A 20,592-nucleotide genomic window follows, 5' to 3' on the forward strand; every position below is an offset into this window, starting at 1 on the left:
AGATAGAAGTTGTTGTTGGGGATGGTGTTGTCAGGGAACACCTATCTGTGGAGGTGAAACTTGAGTAGAAAAAAGGGAGGGAGTGAGCTGAGTCACAGAGCACATGTGCTGTATGCAGCTCCATGGTAGTTGGAGTGTACTGAATTAATAGTTTATGTCACTGAGTGTTTAATGAGAGCCAGGCACTGTTCTAAGTGTGTTACATGTGTTAATTTAATCCTTAGAACAATCCCACAAAATGGACATTCTTTCACGTATGAGGAAACTGAAACATAGAGGTTAAATAAGTGACTGAAAGTCACACAGCTAGTCAGGAGCTGAGATTCGAGCCCAGGTAATTAGACCCCAGAATCAGTGGTCTCATAGTTCTTTATAGGTGGGTGAGGGAAGGTGAAGTTGGAACAGTATAAATATTTCGGGTTTTATTCAGACTGTGATGTTCAGAAATGCCCAGGAGGTTGCTTTATGATTCTGGAGGTCAAGGAAAGGGTCTGCACTATACAAACACATTTGTTAGTCATCTGTACATAGGTTATATTAGAGCTTAATATATTTCTGCTGTTTATAACATTTCTTTAATTTAAAACTGAAGACTCTCTTATTTTATTGAACAGATAAGTGCATGTATACATATGAGCATGTGTACATGTGTGTATAAACAAACTGTAATGAACTCTTCTGTTAATAGGTGCGAGAGGATGTACTTAATTCATTGAATAACAACTTTCTTCAAACGCTAAATCAAGCTTGGAATGATCATCAAACAGCTATGGTGATGATTCGAGACATATTAATGTATATGGTAAGTAGAGTTTTTTGTTTTTCCTTTAAGAAGTTAGACATTTCAAAACTTTTCTTTTTGTTACATTTAGTTGAAATAGTATGTCAGTGTGGAAGGTGCTTTTTAAAGAAATAAATAATATTTCCTTTGCAAGGGCCACCTTAGCTTATATGAGTAAAAGTTTTAGTGTTTCATATAAATGATTAGAAAGACTAGAGGGAAACATACAGTTTTTTTCTCAATATCTAGCATTTATGCTTCAAAATGGGAAATACTGAAAAACTTGATTAACATCTTTTCTTGAGTCAGGGGGGTTGAGTGACAATGTGATAGATAACAAATGAATGTTCTTTTAGGTTTTTAAAACCAAATGTCCTTATGTCTTTAGTGACATAGGATGTCATTAATACAAATAGTTTTGTAATAATTAATAGCTGTCATCTATCTCCTAATAGTAATTTCTTGCAGTATATAAATCCTTCAGAAATATATTCTAGTTTTCACCTGATAATACTGTATTTTGTTTCTGTCAGTGAAAATATCTTGTTCAGCAAAGCAATTTGGAAGACATTGACTTGAGCTAAGATGGTTTTAACTTCAGTATGATTACTGAATTATAGAAATTCATCAAGCTACTTAATTATTCTTTCACCACAGAATTATCAAGTCTATTAGTCTTGTTACATCAGTGTTCATATTTGGGAATAGAAAATAATGTTTTTTTTCTAAACTTGTACCCTTTGCTTCTTAAATTTTTATTTTATTTTTTTTTTATAGTGGTTAGAGCTTTTCTTGTTGGAAAGAATTTTCAATGGGAGCAAACAGCTGTCAAGTGTTTTGTTCTGCTGATGAATTCAGTCAGGCCTATTTACCCCTGGTTTTTTAGGGCTTAGTGGCAAGGGGTTCAAGGAGAGGATACTTCATTTTTTAGGGACGTGGTAAAAGGTGTAATGAGTTGTTTAATCTTTCTTAGTCTCGTTTTCCTCTTCAGGATATAGAGTCATGTTGTGTTGACATTCTGAGGAAGTGAGATAGCATACAAAAACAGATATCATAATGTCTGGGATATAAATGTGATATAGGTTAGCTTATTGCTGTTCTCTCTGAGGTCTGGATTTGGTGAGCCCTAAAATTATAATGCTCTCTAACACTGAGATAGAAAACCACTTGTAATTTCATGGTTCATTGCTCTGCTGATACAAGAAATGTCTTAAATTTTTACACACGTTAGTTTTTAAATTCTAATTTTTATTGCAGTTTCTTATTTTTGTTTTTGTCTCATGAATTCTCAAGCCTTGATTCCTAGCTGTTACATGACCAGAGTCAAGTTCATTCCTCAGCTTCTTCATCTATAAAATGGAAATAATGTGGTATCAACTGGGTAGGGTAGCCATGAGGCTTAAAGGAACTATTCACGTAAAGGGCTTGCAGGGCTCTGGACCATAATGTGCTCAGTAAAAAATCAACTAATACTAATATTTCTTGTCCCCGCGGCCTTTTCTCAAACTTCTCTGGTAGTGCTACAACCTTGGATAAACCCAGCACCTTAACCCTTTTCTGGGCCTCTGCTGGAGGAACCCCACGGTGGTCAGTGCCACTGTTTGTCCAGTGTCACAGTTTGTCCATTGTCCCAGACCTGCAGTTAGCCCTCCACACTGCCCAGCAGTCACCCTTTCTGTTAGCTCGATCCACCACTTTGAAATAGTTGCTTTTCTTTAGACTTCTAGCTCTCCTGCTGGTCCCCTCACTTTTAATCAACGATTTTGCCTCCTACCTCACAGAAAAAAGACAAAGTTTCCCGTGGAAACTGTGCCCATGTCTTGCCATTGAATGTACAATTTTACCTGTTTTTCTTCCCTTCTGTGGTTTTCTTTTTCCTTCCTGTTTTAATGGGAGCTCAAAGGCCAGCTCTCCCCCTGTGCTGAGTCAGGATCACACTCCTTTCTATTTTCAGGCTCTGCCTTTTTACTGGGTCTTAATCCTGAGCTTGAGATATCTTTGAGCCACTCATATCCTCAAAATAAAATTCTACCAAACTTTGTTTTGGGCCCCTGCATTGCCATTCACAGCTAAATGTCTCTTAAGAAATGTTGACACTTGTTATCTTTCTTTTCTGATCTTTTGTTCACTCTGAATATGTTGCAGTTAAGCTCTGTTCAGCCTTGCCCTCGTCAGGAGCGCCGTATCTGCGCATCTCTGAAGGCAAAGATCACTGCTAATTCGCATGCTCCTTGATTTTTTCCAGCAGTATTTGGCATAGTTGACCATTCTTTTCCTCTAACACATTCGGTCCTTAATTTCTGTGATAAAGCACACCCTTGGCAAGCCTCTGACTTTCTGACTTTTCCTTCTTAGCATTCCTCCTCCTCCTCCTCCTCCTCCTCCTCCTCCTCCTCTGCTCCGTAACCAGAGGCCTTCCTGGGCCTTGTCCTCCTTCTCGTTCTCCTGGTCGCTCTACCTGCGGAACTGCGCGGCTCCCTTCAGCGCCTCTGTGCCGCTGGGGCCCACGTTCCGTCTCCAGCCTCCCCTCAGAGTCAGACCCATGGATTATGGCTCCCTTCTTGTCTGAGAGGTATTTCACCCTTGGCATTTCCAAATGAGCTTATAATCAGTGCCAGTTCATTGTTTATGGCAGAAATCTGGTACTTATTCTTGTCATTTTCTTCTCCCTCTTTGTCTACATCTTGTATTTCTAGAATCTGCAGTTTCTGTTTTTTATATCTACTACCCGAGACCAAAACATCTTGATTTCACTTTTCGCTTTTCTTCATCAGTAACTAGTCTTCCTGCATTCATTGTGCCCCTCTATTCTCTTTTCCATATCGCTCCTAGAAGTACTGTCTTAAAGAAGCGGTCATGGTAATTCCCTGCTGAGATCCTTCTCTCCTATCTTAGAATCCTCACACTTGTCTTCTGCCTAGAAATGTTTCTGGAATGTGTCCTCTCTTTATGTGATTGGCTCCAACTTACCGTTTAGAACTTAGCGTAAATTTCTGGTAAGCTTCCCTGACCCACGCTGTCTGGGCGGGCCGCAGTTGCTTTGACTCTGCCCAGTACTGTGTCTTTGCAGCATTATCCTATTCATTAACAGCTCTCTAGTGCTTGTTCCCTGACTAGACTGAGGACCAGTGTCTGTCAGCACACTGGGTCCAGTACCTGGCAGAGCTCCTTGCACAGACTAGCCACTTACATATTCTTGGATGAATTCATATACAGAGAATCCCTGGGTTATAACAGTTCCATTCCTATGACAGTGACATACCTGAATTTTGGTGTAAGTTGAAACACACCCTAGCCTAAGTCCTTACCTATCCTAACACAGCTGTAAAATCATAATCTAGAACACAGAAACACAACTAAGCCACAGAAGAAGGAAAAGGACATAAAATAGACTGTACTGTACACTGTACTGTAGCAACAGAAAAAATGAGTCTAAAAAAGGTTTCTTACCTTTATTCCTGTGGTTGGCTTGCACATTATTAGAAGGGGCATTGCAAGGTGGGAGAGAGTGACCTATTGGGAGGAGGAAGCTGGAGAGACAGGAGAACCTGCAGAAGGTGCTGGAGATACTGGGTCAGGTGACTCAGGATTGCCTAAGGGACATGCAGGAGACACTGGAGATGATCCTATATACCTGCACTACAGGTATTTCATCCCGAGAAGCAGCTGATGTAGAGGGTACAGGATCTGCTGCAGGCCTCTCAACCTTCTTAAAGAATTGTTCCAGTCTAGTCTGGAAGGTTGATGACTTCTCTTCCATCATCTGGCTATAGCATTGCAAGGCACCCATAACAGCTCTGTAGGCCTTACTGAATCTGCTATCACTGGGGTCCTCAGCCTGAAATTTTGCCAACTCATCCTCTACCATAGAAAACCTCTGCCAAACCCTGGGTAGTAAGTCTCTTGGGTTCTGGGGTTTCTCTCTCTTCTTCAATCAGCTGTTTCTCTAGTTGAATGAGGTCCTCAGCAGACAGCTCCTCTCCGTGTGATGCCAGAAGCTCTGTGACATTCTCAGCCTCCATCTCCAAATTAAGCTGTTTGCCCATGACACCAACCTTCTCTGTTACAGCCTCCACTGACTCCTCAAAGCCATGGAAGTCACACACAAACTGGGACACAGTTTATTCCATAATCCATTTAAGTTTGTTTGGCTTAAGCTAAAACACGTCTCAATTTTTTTAAGTTTTTATGGGAATGAGCATCGTAAACTCAAAACGCCGTATGTCAAGACCATCATAACCCAAGGACACCCTGTACATAGATATTTTAATTGACCATGCTTTTTCAAAATGCTTATTAAAAATGTTATTCTGGAATCAGAAGTTAAAGTGTTGATGAGATAAATATCTTCACAAAAGTGAATTCTTTCATTCTCTTTATTTTGCCTTTTTATCTGCAGTATTCTTGACTTAATTGAGTGCTTTTTAAAATTAAGGTAAAATTTATATACATTGAATTGTGCAGAAATAAAAGTTACTTTTGGTAAGTGTATGAGCCAATGTAAACCAGTACTTCATTCAAGGTAAATAAATTATTTTAGTTTTCCAAAAATAAAAAACATAGCTGTCTATATTATTTGGGGGGTGGGGTGAAGTTCGGAGGTAGTTGTACCCTCATTCCAGACTTTCTCGGGTTACATTACCTGCTAGATAAGGCATATTCCTCAGGTATACTGTTTATACCTTCATAGCTACTGAACAGATTTCTTCCAGTGAATACTAGCTCCAACTGCTGAGATTTTAGATTTCAGGCTCCGAGAGGAAGAAGAGAAGAGAAGATGCTTGACTATCTACCTACCACCTTATGAGCTAACTGACTTTGCTATAATAAGGAGGCATCTGTATCTAAAATACCATGTCTGAGCTTCAGCGTACAGATACCATTGGATGCACTAACTCCTGAAAATGAAAATATGTTTACAGGTTACATGGAGGCAGCCACTGGTCAAAATTGCCCTGCATAACTTTGTTGTTTGGCAGGTTCAGTGTTTCAAAGAGAAAGCGTCTGTGCCTCTAGTTGGCACATGTGACCTCTGGTTTCTGCCACTCCACCTCCTCCTTGTATATGAGGCTTGTGGTACCTGTTTAGCTTCTGAAGGCAATAGAGTTTGTAATCTCTGCTTTACTTAAATTGCTCTACTTTAATTCATTCTCTTTTTTTTATACACTTAGAATATATATGTGTATATATATACTTTTTTATTCAGTGAGAGGGAGGCAGAGAAACAGAGTCCCGCATGCACCCCAACCAGGATCCACCAGGCATGCCCACCAGGGGGCAATGCTCTGCCTATCTGGGAATTGTTCTGTTGCTTAGCAACCAAGCTCTTCTTAGCACCTGAGGTGGAGACCATGGAGCCATCCTCAGTACCCAGGACCAACTTGCTGCAGTTGAACCATAGCTGCAGGAGGGGGAGAGAGAGAAAAAAAAAGAGAGAGAGAGAAAAGCAAGGGGGAAAGGGTGGAGGTGCTTCTCCTGTGTGCCCTGACCAGGAATCAAACCTGGGACATCTACATGCTGGATTGACACTACCACCGAGCTAACCTTTCAGGGAAGATTTTTTTATTGATTTTATTTATTGGTTTTAGAGGGGAGAGAGAGAGAGAAAGGAGCAGGAGGAGGAGCAAAGAGCAGTTGCTTTTCATATGTGCCTTGACTGGGCAAGCCCAGGGTTTCAAACTGGCAACCTCAGCATTCCAGGTTGACACTTTATACACTGCACCACCACAAGCCAGGCCTAATTCATTCTCTTCTTAAAGAACAGTTAACATGTTGAACTTTTGCGATTGGTTTGGGGTTGCTTAGTATAAGCTTTATTTACAATTTTAATTGTTTAAAAGATTAATGACTAGGGAAAATTTAAATATTTTATGGAGAAAGTTTGTGATAATATAGGTTATAATAGCTTTAATTATTGGTATAATTCGTAAGTTTAGATTACTGTTCAGTTTATTTTTCTCTGTTAAACATTGTGCAATATCAGGGTGAAATTAAATTATGGATGTTATTCTATACGCTACTTTTGAGCAATTAGAATTAATGTCAAAGGAAAGGGGAAAGCATTTTCTATTGTGATATATAGGTTAATAGAGGAATTTTCTGTCTTAAACTATGGTGAATTTCAAAGATATTTTTATGTTTTTACTTGAATTTATATTTCTAGTCATTTTTACAAACAGCAAAGATATAATAGTATTGCAGGTTAGTCTTAAAGATTAGAGGCTGTCAATTCAAAATCATGGGGAGAAGTTAACCTAGGAAAGGAGGGTCAGTACTTTTTAAAGGTATTTGGAAAGTCACCAAGGATGGCTAAAAGGGTGAGGTGAAATGTAGCAGCATCTTTGTGGAGAGGAGCTGAGGCACTCTCTGATACTCTTCCTAGTAGAGTAGAATGTGGGACCATTAGTTTAGAGTGACAGGCACGTGAGGTCTTGAGGAGTGTGATAGACTGAATGATGACCCCTCAGATGTGTCCATGACTAGTCTCTGGAACCTAAGGATTGTTAACCTTAAAAGGCAAAGGGAACTTGGCAGATGTGATTAGGTTAAGGATCTTGAGATGAGGATATTGTCATAGGTTATCCTAGTGGGCCCCAAGGGATCGTGGTTCTTCCCGATGGCTCGCAGAGTCAGGAGAAGGCATTGTATGCAGAGATGGGAATGATGGGATGATGGAAGAGAGCTAGAGCCAAGGAGTACACGTGACCTCTGGAAGCTGAAAAGGCAAAGAAGTGGATTCTCCCCTTCAGAGCCTTCCTCCCAAGGGAACCAGCCCTGCAGACATGTGAACTTTAGCTCAGTGAAACTGGTTTCAGTCTAGAACGGTAAGAGAATATATAAGCTATAAAATTTGTGTAAATTTTTCAGCAACAGTAGGAAACTAATACAAGGGGAAAAGTTTGGAATAACTCCTGTACTGAGGTCAGCTATCTGTAAATAAATGGGTCATCAGTAGTTGTGAGGGGATAATTTAGGTGAGTTGGCACAAATTTTGTATAATGGAGGCAGTCAGCAGAGTTTGTACTTTTTCACAGGAGTGCTTAGCAATCTTAGAGAAGAATGTTCAAAATAAGGAAAAGCCACTGATAGAATTTGCCTTGAGTGTGGGGGAGAATTCTAAGATCCTTAGTAGCATTATTGAAATGGTTGATCATGGGCTGTTTTAATAAGTAGGCAAGTGAATCATAAAGTTTCAGGAAATAGAAGTAATAGGAATTAGGGATCAGTAGATCTGAAGTCCCAGTGATGTGAAGAGCAGGTTTGTTAAAGTGGAACAAAGGGGGGAAAGGTGGGAGGAAAAAGATCTTTGGTGCCAGAAATGTTCCATGTTTTCTAATGAGGAGGTTCAGAGTTTGCATATATTAATATGGGTGGAGGGGAATCTTGGTACGGAGATGAAAACTAAGGCATCTCTAAGGAGTGTGTCAGATTGGTCATTATGACTGTTAGTTACCAAAGGGAATAGATGGCAAGCAGTAGAGTTGTGAGAAATAATACAAGCTATTTGCTGAAGCTACCAGGGATTTGTGTGTCCTTGGAAGTCGGAAATGGGATGAGAACATGGAGATGATGGAATTTGACATTTTTTTTCTATAGATTTTGATGGTTTTAGGTCCAAAAAACTTTTTTATAATGTTCTAGATTACACTTTAGAGAAGTTTGAAAATAGCTATATTCTGGAAGAACTCAGATGTTTGTATTCTGGAAAAGCACAAATTTGTTGCTTAAGAATTTACTTTGTACTTTCTCTGTTTTCAAAATGCTGTCTTAGAAGACAGTGGGCCCAGTGGCAGTGCAGTATTTTTACTGACTACTTTTACAGGAAGGGTCTGATCAAGATGATCTTTCTCATATGGGCTCTAGTTTCTCTGTTTGACTGACAGTATAATACAGGGGTCCCCAAACTTTTTACACAGGGGGCCAGTTCACTGTCCCTCAGACCGTTGGAGGGCCAGACTATAAAAAAAACTATGAACAAATCCCTATGCACACTGCGCCTATCTTATTTTAAAGTAAAAAAACAAAATGGGAACAAATACAATATTTAAAATAAAGAACAAGTAAGTTTAAGTCAACAAACTGACCAGTATTTCAATGGGAACTATGCTCCTCTCACTGACCACCAATGAAAGAGGTGCCCCTTCCGGAAGTGCAGCGGGGCCAGATAAATGGCCTCAGCGGGCTGTAGTTTGGGGACCCCTGGTATAATACCTTGGCATCTTCTTATGGATAGGTCAAAAGCCAAGTAATAGGCCTTTATGTAAAATAAAACAGGGCATCATTGTAAATACTTTAAAAGTTAAGAGTGTTATACTTGATAATCAGGAATTATCTATTGCCTTTTTTTGTTATTGTTTTATAGTGACAGAAAGTCAGAGAGAGGGATAGATAGGGACAGATAGACAGGAATGAAGAGAGATGAGAAGCATCAATTACTAGTTTTTCGTTGCGACACTTTAGTTAGTTGTTCATTGATTGCTTTCTTATATGTGCCTTGACCATGGGGCTGCAGCAGACCGAGTGACCCCTTGCTCAAGCCAGTGACCTTGGGTCCAAGCTGGTGAGCTTTGCTCAAACCATATGAGCCTGCGTTCAAGCTGGTGACCTTGGGGTCTCAAACCTGGGTCTTCTGCATCCCAGTCCTACGCTCTATCCAGTGCACCACCGCCTGATCAGGCTTCATTGCCTTTCATCTCAATTTCTGTTTCAAACAAATTAGTAGAACCATGAAGCCCTTGATGACTATGACTTGTGAACTGTTTTGGGTGTGTGCAGTGATGGTACAGCAAGCACGCAGTCCCTGATACTGAATTTAGGGAGGCAAGTAAATATTAAGCAGGAAGTAGGCCCTGTGCTACAGTCAGAAACAGAGAACACATATATATATATATATATATATATATATATATATATATATATATATATATATTTTTTTTTTTTTTTTTTTAGGTGAAAGGAGGGGAGATAGTGAGGCGGACTCCCACATGCACCCCGACCGGAATCTACCTGGCAACCCCATCTGGGGCCAATGCCTGAACACGGAGCTATTTTAGCAACTTATGCTGATATGCTCCAGGCAAATCTAGAACTGCAGCGATAGGAAGGGGAAGAGGGAGGGAAAAAGAAGCAGATGGCCACTTCTCCTGTGTACCCTGACTGGGAATTGGACCCGGGATGTCCATATCCACTAAGCCAGGACCACATATTTCTTGATGTAACAAATGAAGTGAAATTTTTGTACATAAAGGGGATGCTCCCAATAAACACACACACACACACACACACACACACACACACACACACACAGTCTGTAAAATCTGCACCAAACAAAAGGGAAACTCTCCCAGTTTCATACCTATTCAGTGCAGTTCGATGTGGGCTCACACACAGATTTTTTAGGGCTCCTTAGGTAGCTATCCCGTATAGCCTCTACAGACTCGTCACTGACTGATGGCCTACCAGAACGGGGTCTCTCCACTCCACCAAACTGCCGGTTTCCTTCAACTGCTTATCCCACCGAGTAATGTTATTCCTATGTGGTGGCACTGTGTTATAAAGGCGCCGATATTAACGTTGCACTGTGGTCATGGATTCAAATTTAGCGAGCCACAGAACACACTGAACTTTCTTCTGTACCATCCACATCTGAACTGGCATGGCCGTGGGCTGCTCCACTGTATACACGGTGTTACATCATCATCTGCGCCTGTGCACATGCTGCCACATCATCCTACAGAAACTGGGAGGGTTTTCCTTTTATTTGGTGCAGATTTCACATTTCTACTGTCTTTTGTTGCTTTCCTGTGACCGGTCAAAAGTGCACCATGACTTTACGGACACACTGTATATATGACAGTAGAGTAGTGAGAATGATTCATTAGTTCCTACTTTGTTGTTAATTTGCTTAAGTCATTAATCTCTTGGGGTAAGACTGTTGCTTCCTTATTTATAAGGAAAATATACTAAATATATTGGGTAAGAGCTTTGGGTCTTACCTTTTGGGGGTTATACATTCCTTGGAATATGGTCACAATTCATGGCCCTGTCCTAGAAGAAGGATGTGTGCGCACACCACCTTTTTCTGTGCAGTTTCAAGAGGTTAATGGGTTGGTTCCCTGAGGCCTATCTTATGGGATGTGGTTGGAAGATATGTAGGTAATTTGTATTTATTTGAAAAAGTAAAAATACTTTTCTGAATACATAGCAACAGATGTCATTTTATTACATGGCTATATTCCTGTGCAGGATGTTTTAAACACTTGAACTTTCAGGTGAGTATTGTATTCTCCATCTTGCAAGTGAATAAACTGAAGTTAGATTAACCTTCCAAGATCACAGTTACTACAATATTGGACTTGTGAAGTCTTTTTTTTATTTTATTTTATTTTATTTTTTTAAGTTTTTTTTTTTTAATTTTTATTTATTCATTTTAGAGAGGAGAGGGAGAGAGGGAGAGAGAAAGAAGGTGGGGAGGAGCTGGAAGCATCAACTCCCATATGTGCCTTGACCAAGCAAGCCCAGGGTTTCGAACCGGCGACCTCAGCATTTCCAGGTCGACACTTTATCCACTGCACCACCACAGGTCAGGCCTGTGAAGTCTTTTTGATTTCCAAAGCTCATGGTCTTCACCTCCGTGCAGAAGAATGATGTATATTGACTCTGCTTAACAGAATTTATGATAATTTACCTTGAGTAGCACGAACATTCACATTTGTGCTTATGAGGATAAGTTCATTCAGCAAGTGTACAGCAAGTTTGTGTTATGTTATCAAGCCTGGTTTTAAAAAGCTGTATTCCCTTTTTTCCAAGTTCTTCTATCATTGGGGAATTTTATGATTTGGGCATCTGTTTGGGCAGATAACCCTGGTTTCCCCAAGCCTCATTTAAGAACAGGGACTTTATCTCTGATTTAAGCAAATAATTTTTAACCTTTTTCATCTCATGGCACACATAAAGTAATTACTAAAATTCTTTGGTACACCAAAAAAACACATTTTTTGCCAGTCTGACAAAAATAGCTGTAGTTTTGATTCATTCACACCAGTGGCTGTGGTCGCATTTTGACTTGACAGTCTGAGGGAGTGAGGTCAGTGCCCTGACTGAAGTCAGGTACGGCTTGTTTTCACGTTCTTGCAGCACACCGGTTGGAAATTTCTAATCAAAGCTATGAAAGCCTATTGGAAGTGTTCTGTGTTCTGTGTTCCTTTTCTCATTTTTTATTTTAAATCTAATATTAGAATTCTCATTGAAAAATTGGCTTTCTGAGACTTAGACTGCCATCAGAAGTTTTTTAAAGCCATCATTATTGTACTACTTAGAAACTCACCAAAAAACCAGATGCCTTGGCAGTTATCTAGCCACTTAATATATTAATTTGAAAGGCCTTCTCTAATTTTTTTCAAACATTTTTATTGGTATATAACTTAAAGTATACAAGGTTTTTTTTGCCTTTTTTTTAAAAGAGAGTTTCTTGGTGCCTTTTTTTTTTTTTTACTAATTTATGGAAGATTGTTATATATTCTGGAAAGACATTCTTTGTTAGATGTATTGTGAAATATTGTCTTCTATTCTGGCTTGCTTCTCTCTTAATGGTATCTTTAAAGGAAAGTTTTGAATTTCAGTTAATTTTAGTTTTTCAGTCTGCAATTGTTAGATTGTGTTGTATATGTATCAGTTTGATCAGACTTATTCACATCTTTCACATCTTAAGTAAATTATTTTTGTCTGCCTATCAGCTATTGAGAAACATTAAAAAAAATTTATTTCTAATATTATAAATTGGAATTTGTCAGTTTCTCCTTTTAGTTTATATATTTGGAGATTTTCTTACAAAGTGAATATAAATTTAAGATTGTTTTATCTTTCTGTTGAATTGACTCATTTTTATGGAATATCCTTTATCTCTAGTAATACTTCTTGCCTTGAAGTCTACTTTGTCTGGTATTACTAAATGAGGTGTCTTTTGATTGATGCTTGTATGGCAAATTACTTCTCATCTTTTCTTTTCCACCTTCTGTGTCTTTATATTTAAGGTGTGTCACGTGTGAGCACCACACAGTAACATGTCTTTTAACCTCATCTGATAACCTTTGTTTTTATTTTTTATTTTTTTGTACTTTTATGAAGTTGGAAACGGGGAGGCAGTCAGACAGACTCCCGCATGCGCCCGACTGGGATCCACCCGGCATGCCCACCAGGAGGTGATGCTCCACTGCAATCAGAGCCATTCTAGTGCCTGGGCCAACTTTGCTCCATTGGAGCCTTGGCCGCGGGAGGGGAAGAGAGAGACAGAGAGAAAGGAGAGGGGGAGGGGTGGAGAAGCAGATGAGCACTTCTCCTGTGTGCCCTGGCCGGGAATCGAACCCGGGACTCCTGCACGCCAGGCCAACACTCTACCACTGAGCCAACCGGCCAGGGCCTAATCTTTGTTTTTAAATTGAAGCATGTAATTTATTTACATTTAATGTAATTATTGATATATTTGGGTTTAAATTTGCCATCCCACTATTTTCTTCTGTGTGTCTCATCTGTTCTTTATTGATGTTTCCAGCTTTCTTACATTCTTTAGGGTCATCAAGTGTGTTTTATTGTCCAGTCTCCTTTCCCATTAGCTGTTATTTATATATCCTTTTTTTTTTTTTTTTTTTTTGTATTTTTCTAAAGTTAGAAGCGGGAGGCAGTCAGACAGACTTCCGCATGCGCCTGACTGGGATCCACCTGGCATGCCCACCAGGGGGCGATGCTCTGCCCATCTGTGGCGTCACTCTGTTGCAGCCAGAGTCATTCTAGTGCCTGAGGCAGAAGCCATGGAGTGGTCCTCAGCGCCCGGGCCAACTTTGCTCCACTGGATCCTTGGCTGCGGGAGGGGAAGAGATAGAGAAAGGAGAGAGTGAAGGGTGGAGAAGCAGATGGGCGCTTCTTCTGTGTGTCCTGGCCGGGAATCGAACCCGGGACTTCCACACACCAGGCCGATGCTCTACCGCTGTGCCAACTGGCCAGGGCCTATATATCCTTTTAAAAATTATTTTAGTCGTCATCTTAGTGATTACAACATAGATCCTAACTTATAATTTATATTAGTTTTGTTTTGTTTCCAATTTCTTCCTGGATAGTATGAGTCTTAGTGTACCTTTGACTTCCTGGGGTGTTTTGTTTTGGTGGGGAAACAAACCTAATAATTTTACCAACACTGTATATGAAATATGTGGAGACACTGGATGATACTGTCTTCTTTCAGAGGAAATAGAATTTTCTTTTGGCAGGCAGCCATTGTATTTGCAGATCACTATGAATTAGGTGAAGTTGGCTTTTAGGCTATGCTAAAGTTGGTCTGTTTTTAGTTTACCTGTATTTCCAGGACATGTAGTTACTCACAGGGAATAGCCCTTCTGGGGTCTAAAACCCTGAGGTGTTCCCCAGTTTGCTTTCTGCATCACTGTGCTTTGAATTCGGCTTCTCTCTCCTCATCCTTGCAAGTTGGCCATCGGTCTCTGCTCAGCTCTTGTGCTCCCAGTGCTGCTGCTCGGCGTTCTGGTGTCTCGTCCGTGCTTGAGTGATGTGTCAGTGAACATCTTGATGGAAACTGTTCACAGGGTTTCTGGCTCTGTTTTGGATTTCTCTTTCAGTCCTTGGCCCCTCATGAGTCCTCTGCTTGATAGCCTGCCAACCTGTGTCTTTTTGCTTGGCTTCCCATTTCCAGTTCTCCACGTACAACAGGTGACTCAGGAGGACCCGTGAAGGTGAACGTGGGGCTCCTCTCAGTACACCTGTCTTTTCTCAGAGTCTTGACCCTACAAGTCCAGGTTGCCTTTGTTGCTTTGATGCTTCTCAAGAGTTGGCTTTCTAAACTCTTGTAAATATACATAACAAAATTTATCTTAATTATTTTTAAGTGTACAGTTCAGTGATGTTAAGTACATTCATACTGCAGCTGTCACCTCTGTCCATCTCCAGCACTTTGATCTTGCAAAACTAAACCACCCATTAAACAATAACTGGCCACGCCCCCTCAGCTCCCGGTCACAACCGTTGTTCTTCAATATCTCTATAAATTTGACCACTCTAGGCCCCGTATAACTGGAATCAGCGTGTTTGTCCTTTTGTGACTCAAAAATTCATCTGTGTTATATTATAGCATGTGTCAAAATTTCCTTTCTCTTTTTTCCTTTATCTTTCTTATTTTTCTTTCTTTCTTTTCTTCTTCCTTAGTGAGAGACAGAGACAGGAACAGATAGGGATGCAGACATGAAGGGAGAGAGGTGAGAAGCATCAGTTCTTTGTTGTGGCACCCTAGTTGTTCATTGATTGCCTTCTCATATGTGCCTTGGGTGGGGGTGGCTACAGCTGAGCCAGAAACCCCTTACTCAAGCCAGTGACCTTGGGCTTCCAGCCAGTGGATGTGGGATCATGTCGATTATTCCACGTTCAAGCCAGCAACCCTGTGCTCAAGCCGGTGAACCCACGCTCAAGCTGGCGACGTGGGGGTTTCAACCCTGGGTCCTCTGTGTCCCAGTATGATGCTTTGTCCACTGGGCCATTGCCTGGTCAGGCTTTTTCTGTTGCTTAGCAACCAAGCTATTTTAGCACCTGAGGCGAGGCCACAGAGCCATCTTCAGTGCCCAGGGCCAGCTTGCTCTGTTTTAGCCATGGCTGGCGGGGGATGCAGATGGAGATGGTTGCTTCTTCTGTATGCCCTGACTGGGAATCGAACCTGGGACTTCCACACACCAGGCCAATGCTCTTCCACTGAGCAAACTGGCCAGGGCCCAGAATTCCCTTTCTTTTCATAATGTTTTATTGTGTGTATGTACCGCAGTTTGCTTATCCATTCATCTGTCAGTGGATGCTTGGATAGTTTTTACCGTTTGGTTATTTTGAATAATGCTACTAGCAACGTAGGCATACAAGTTTGTCTTTAAGACCCTGCTTTGCTCAGAAGCTCTCGTTTCTCCATATCCTCCCCAACACTTATTTTCTGTGTTTTTTTTGTTTTGGTTTTTGATACAATAGCTATCTTGATGGTTGTGAAGTGGTGGCTTTTTATTTTCATCCAGCTTTTATAGTTATTCTTGCCCAAGGAGTTGGTCTTATAACAGCTGTTTTTTTCAAGTTTAGAAGTGAAAATATGCGGATTGGCATCTTGAGGTAGATGTTATTTCACAGATGGGAAGCTGACACAGATGTTTGTCACATCTCGTAAATACACAGATAGGGTTGCAACAGCCTGTCTGACTCTTAAAGCTGTTCTCTTAACCACTGAATTATATCACTTCTTTAATACAAATCTTCTTTCTTAAACACCTTATAGTCTCATTGTTTTAAGACCTTGAGAGTGGTTAGTCTTACGGTTCTAAGAGGGACTATTTCCTAGTGTTCTTGCATTTTTTTTCCCCTACTATCAGATTATTAAATTTTGGAGTAGGAAAAAGTGCTTTTATGATATACAATTTACGCAGCTTTAGAAAAGGGATTTGATTTGTCAAACATCCTAGAATACAGCCCTTAAAATAAATGAAAATTATTTTTAAGTAGAACTTATAACTACATTGTGTTTAAGACTTTCACAGGCCTGAGAGAGAGGTTTGGAACCGATTTTACAGTGATGGCAACTTTGAACTGTTTTCAAGTCAGGTTTTTGGCCCCATATTCTCTGCATGTTCATTCGCTTCACCAGTAAAATTCAATACAGAAACGTTACTGTTTCTGTGCAGTTGACTATTTCCTGTCGTACTGGTGCCCGTCAGCAATGTAGTCAGCCACTAGCTCTGTGTAAAATACTGGGACAGTGCTTTACATTTGGAGCTAATTAGAATTGTTTCTACTGCAAAACTGTAGTATGAGTTTTATTTTTGTGTGTGGTGTTTTTAAATTTTCTATTTCTATCTTCATTGTGTTAAGCTGTCTTAAGTCATGGTTAGAAAGGGAACCCTGTTAGAAAACACGTTTCTTACTTGTTGATGGAAGATTGTCTAGTGAATGAGCTTGGGAAAGCAGGTTCTAACATGTTCTAACACAGTGGTCCCCAACCTTTTTTGGGCCACGGACCGGTTTAATGTCAGAAAATATTTTCATGGACCGGCCTTAGGGTGGGACAGATAAATGTGTCACGTGACTGAGACAAGCGTCAAGAGTGAGTCTTAGACCAGGGGTCCCCAAACTGCGGCCCCCTGAGGCCATTTATCCGCCCCCGCCGCACTTCTGGAAGGGGCACCTCTTTCATTGGTGGTCAGTGAGAGGAGCATAGTTCCCATTGAAATACTGGTCAGTTTGTTGATTTAAATTTACTTGTTCTTTATTTTAAATATTGTATTTGTTCCCGTTTTGTTTTTTTATTTTAAAATAAGATATGTGCAGTGTGCATAGGGATTTGTTCATAGTTTTTTTATAGTCCAGCCCTCCAACGGTCTGAGGGACAGTGAACTGGCCCCCTGTGTAAAAAGTTTGGGGACCCCTGTCTTAAACAGATGTAATAGAGGGAATCTGGTCAGTTTTAAAAAATAAAACATCATTCAGACTTAAATATAAATAAAACAGAAATAATGTAAGTTATTTATTCTTTCTCTGCGGACCGGTACCAAATGACCCACAGACCAGTACCGGTCCGCGGCCTGGGGATTGAGGACCACTGTTCTAACAGACAGTAGCCACTTGCTGCAGAGAATCATTTGCTTATTTGGTTTTGTAAGTAAGTTTAACTTTTCAGGGTTTATCTCTAGTGTATGAGCAGGATAGATAATATATATTTACAAGGATTTTAATACTGCTTACATTTCTCTTTTCCTCCTCTTTTTAAAAAATAAGTGAAAACCCAGTTTTAACTCCTCTTGCTGTGAGGACAAGAAACTGAAAGAAGGAATATTTAAGAGTCTGATTAACCAGCTTTGCAGTTTTCTTGATAAAACAACGTTCAGAGGTTCAGAGGTTTTTGCTACAATTTTAACAGTAGTCTTTGCCTAAATAAAGAGCTACCAGTGACCACAAATTGTACTACATGAGAAAGTAGTAGGTGAACACATGCTAATCCAAAACTGCCTTTGATTCATTCGTGTTGTTACTAAAAGTACTGAACTTCTTGTTTTTGAAGCAAAAATTTTATAAAGAGCTCCCTGAAACTTTATTATTAGGACAAAGTACTATTGTATTTACATTTGTAATACTGTTTCAAAATTGAATGTAACCCACAAGTTAGTTTTAAAATTTGCTTCTCAAATACCTGTTTAATTTTTCAGGAAGACATTGTTCAGTGAGATACTAGATATGAATGATACTATGAAAATATGTATAATTTGTTTCTTGCCTTCCGCATGTCATTGACTACTGTGCCTAATACTCATTTATCCTACTTTGCTTTTCTGTAACATAGTGACTGTTGGTTAAAAATATTTGTTGAACCATTTCTTGCAGGTAAATTAAGTAGTAAGAGTTTAATTACTTTTTGAACTTCATTAATTATTTTGTTTTGTTTTAATGCCATTCCCTGAGTGACAGAGCTGTTTAACCCACTTACAAAGTCATCCTTGACTTTGCACAGGTTTAGCCTCATAGAGTTATATTGACACCGCAGAGAACACTTTTGCATGCTGAGTTGATCTGTCATACATTAAATATTTAGGTGTCTCAGTGCATTAGGTATCTTGAAGTCATTAGTTAAGGGGAAAAGGCAAATCTTTTCCAAGGTAGTGGTAGGAGTAATATCCGTGGCCTTGTAGGGCCAAGCACCTTTCAGGCTGCTGTCCTCATTGAAAAGAATGGGAAGAGTCCGAAGTCTTGACTAGGTGTTTGCCAAATGGATTTGTCATGGGCACCCGCTGCCTGAGGTTCCTGTCTTTGTGGTGCAGGAAAGAAGACTGTGACTCTGCCTCAGCTCCTGGTGACCTGCCTGTCCTGGGCCATGCTTTTAAGCAGGGGATACATTTTATTTTTTATCTAGCTTTTCTAGTTGTTTGTGGCCAGAGAGTTAGCCTTATAAAAGCTCTGCTGGCAAGGCTGGAAGTGGAAACAACGTGGAGTAAGACTGTGTGATGCAAAGCAAGAACAGTGAAATGGTCCAATCATCATTGATTACTCCTTCTCATCCCTGGTCCATCTAGTTTGTTATGGCTCTTGTCCACTTCAGTTTAGCAACTCCTAAAAGAGAACCACAAATGTATACAGAGTTAAAAGGTAGCTTATCTCTGTGCTGTGAAACTCACATCTCTTTAGTAAATCTAATGGTTGACTCAGACATTAGGCTTTCAAACGTGTTTCAGAACATTTTATATTTAAAATGCCTGCATTTTGGCTTAAAAGGTCAAATAGAAGCAGCAGCCATCATTCAATCTTTGCTGAGTTTTCTTCAGTAGATCAGTGACTGATGTTGGACTCATGCAAACTCCATTTTGGTTAAAAAGCCAGAGATTAAATATTATTTTTAGGTTATTGTTTAATATTTTTCTCTTGGGGTGACTTTATCTTATCTATACTTTGAGATTGTATTTTAACAGAGAAATGTCCCTGTTAGAATCTTAGGAAAATACTGTTTTTTACCCATAGGCTGAATTCCTTCTGATAGTACTGTTAAGCAATAAATAGATGTAGCATGTTCCTTTAGCAAACATTTTCAAATATACCATATGCATATCACAACTGTATTTATTGTGAATGTGTGCCTGTGTATCTGCTCAACGCATGCACATAAACACGGGTGAATTCATGTAGAGCTTTTATTCTGCTTGATGATGATTTAATTATATAGACTAGACATTTAATATAAATGACTACTTAGTAGTACTAATTTAAATAGCCACACTCAAGTTTGTGGGCTTTCCCTTTTTCATTCATTATCGCTCTGGTATCTATAATCAAATTTCAGGGTTAAGATTATATGTCATTTAATTGGAATCATTATATACACCTTGACAGTCTCACATTAAAGGACAAAGGTTTAGCTTTTATGCTACATCATCTGTATTTTCCTTATTCACAGTCACTTCCCATGGGCTTAAATATATTATGCTCTGCTCCAGCACTCTAGCTGTCACACATTCACTTAATGGGAGAGCCGGAGATTATAAGAATTCCTAACTCTACATTTAGTATTTTCATATTAAAAAATTTACAATGATTGATATTTTCACTTTAGGGGGGGAAAAACAGGCACTTTTCATATGCTTCAAATACTTTCAGTCCTAGAAATCTATCCAAAAAATATAAAAGCATATGTCTACAAAGATATTGTACCTAAATGTTTGTAGCAACATTACTCATAGTAGACAAAAAGTGGAAACAGCTCAAAATACTCGTCAGCTGACAAGTGAACTTAAGGTAGCATGTTATACAATGGAATACTACTCAGCACTAACAGGGAATGAAGTACAGTACTGATACGTTCTACAGCATTAATGAACCATGGCAGCTTTCTACTCTGCAAAATCAGATATGGAAGATCACGTAGTACTGTATATGATTCCGATGATATGAAATGTCTAGAAAAGGAAATTTATAGAAAGAGAAAATGAGTCTTGGAAATGGGGATTGACTATAAAGGGCCTGAGAGATACTTTGGGAGGGGAAGGATGATGGAAATCATGCAGGACTGGATTGTGGCATGGTTACACGACTGTTGAAATTTACTGTAGTTTATTGAACTATCCTCTTAAAATGAGTGACTTTTATACCATATAAATTATATTACAATAAAACCAAAAAGGAGGACATAAAAAGTTTTACTCTGTCACTCTTAATTTACTCTGAAGATTACATTATATTTGCCTTTTGTTTTTTAATTCTTACAGGTAGTACCCTTTCTTCAAAAACAATAACATCTGACCTAA

At 39.6% G+C, this 20,592-nt stretch overlaps 1 protein-coding gene across 3 annotated transcripts in view; it reads left to right on the forward strand.

The window, feature by feature from the left end:
• The window catches only part of CUL3 (cullin 3), a 110,325-nt gene that overhangs the window by 47,461 nt on the left and 42,272 nt on the right, over positions 1-20,592 (forward strand). For all 3 annotated transcript variants that reach the window (XM_066279030.1, XM_066279029.1, XM_066279031.1), the window contains one exon: positions 689-802. In XM_066279030.1, coding sequence (XP_066135127.1) covers positions 689-802 — 114 coding nt within the window. The remainder of the gene's footprint in view (positions 1-688; positions 803-20,592) is intronic.

Source organism: Saccopteryx bilineata, chromosome 5, assembly GCF_036850765.1.
Source record: "Saccopteryx bilineata isolate mSacBil1 chromosome 5, mSacBil1_pri_phased_curated, whole genome shotgun sequence".
NCBI lineage: Eukaryota > Metazoa > Chordata > Mammalia > Chiroptera > Emballonuridae > Saccopteryx > Saccopteryx bilineata.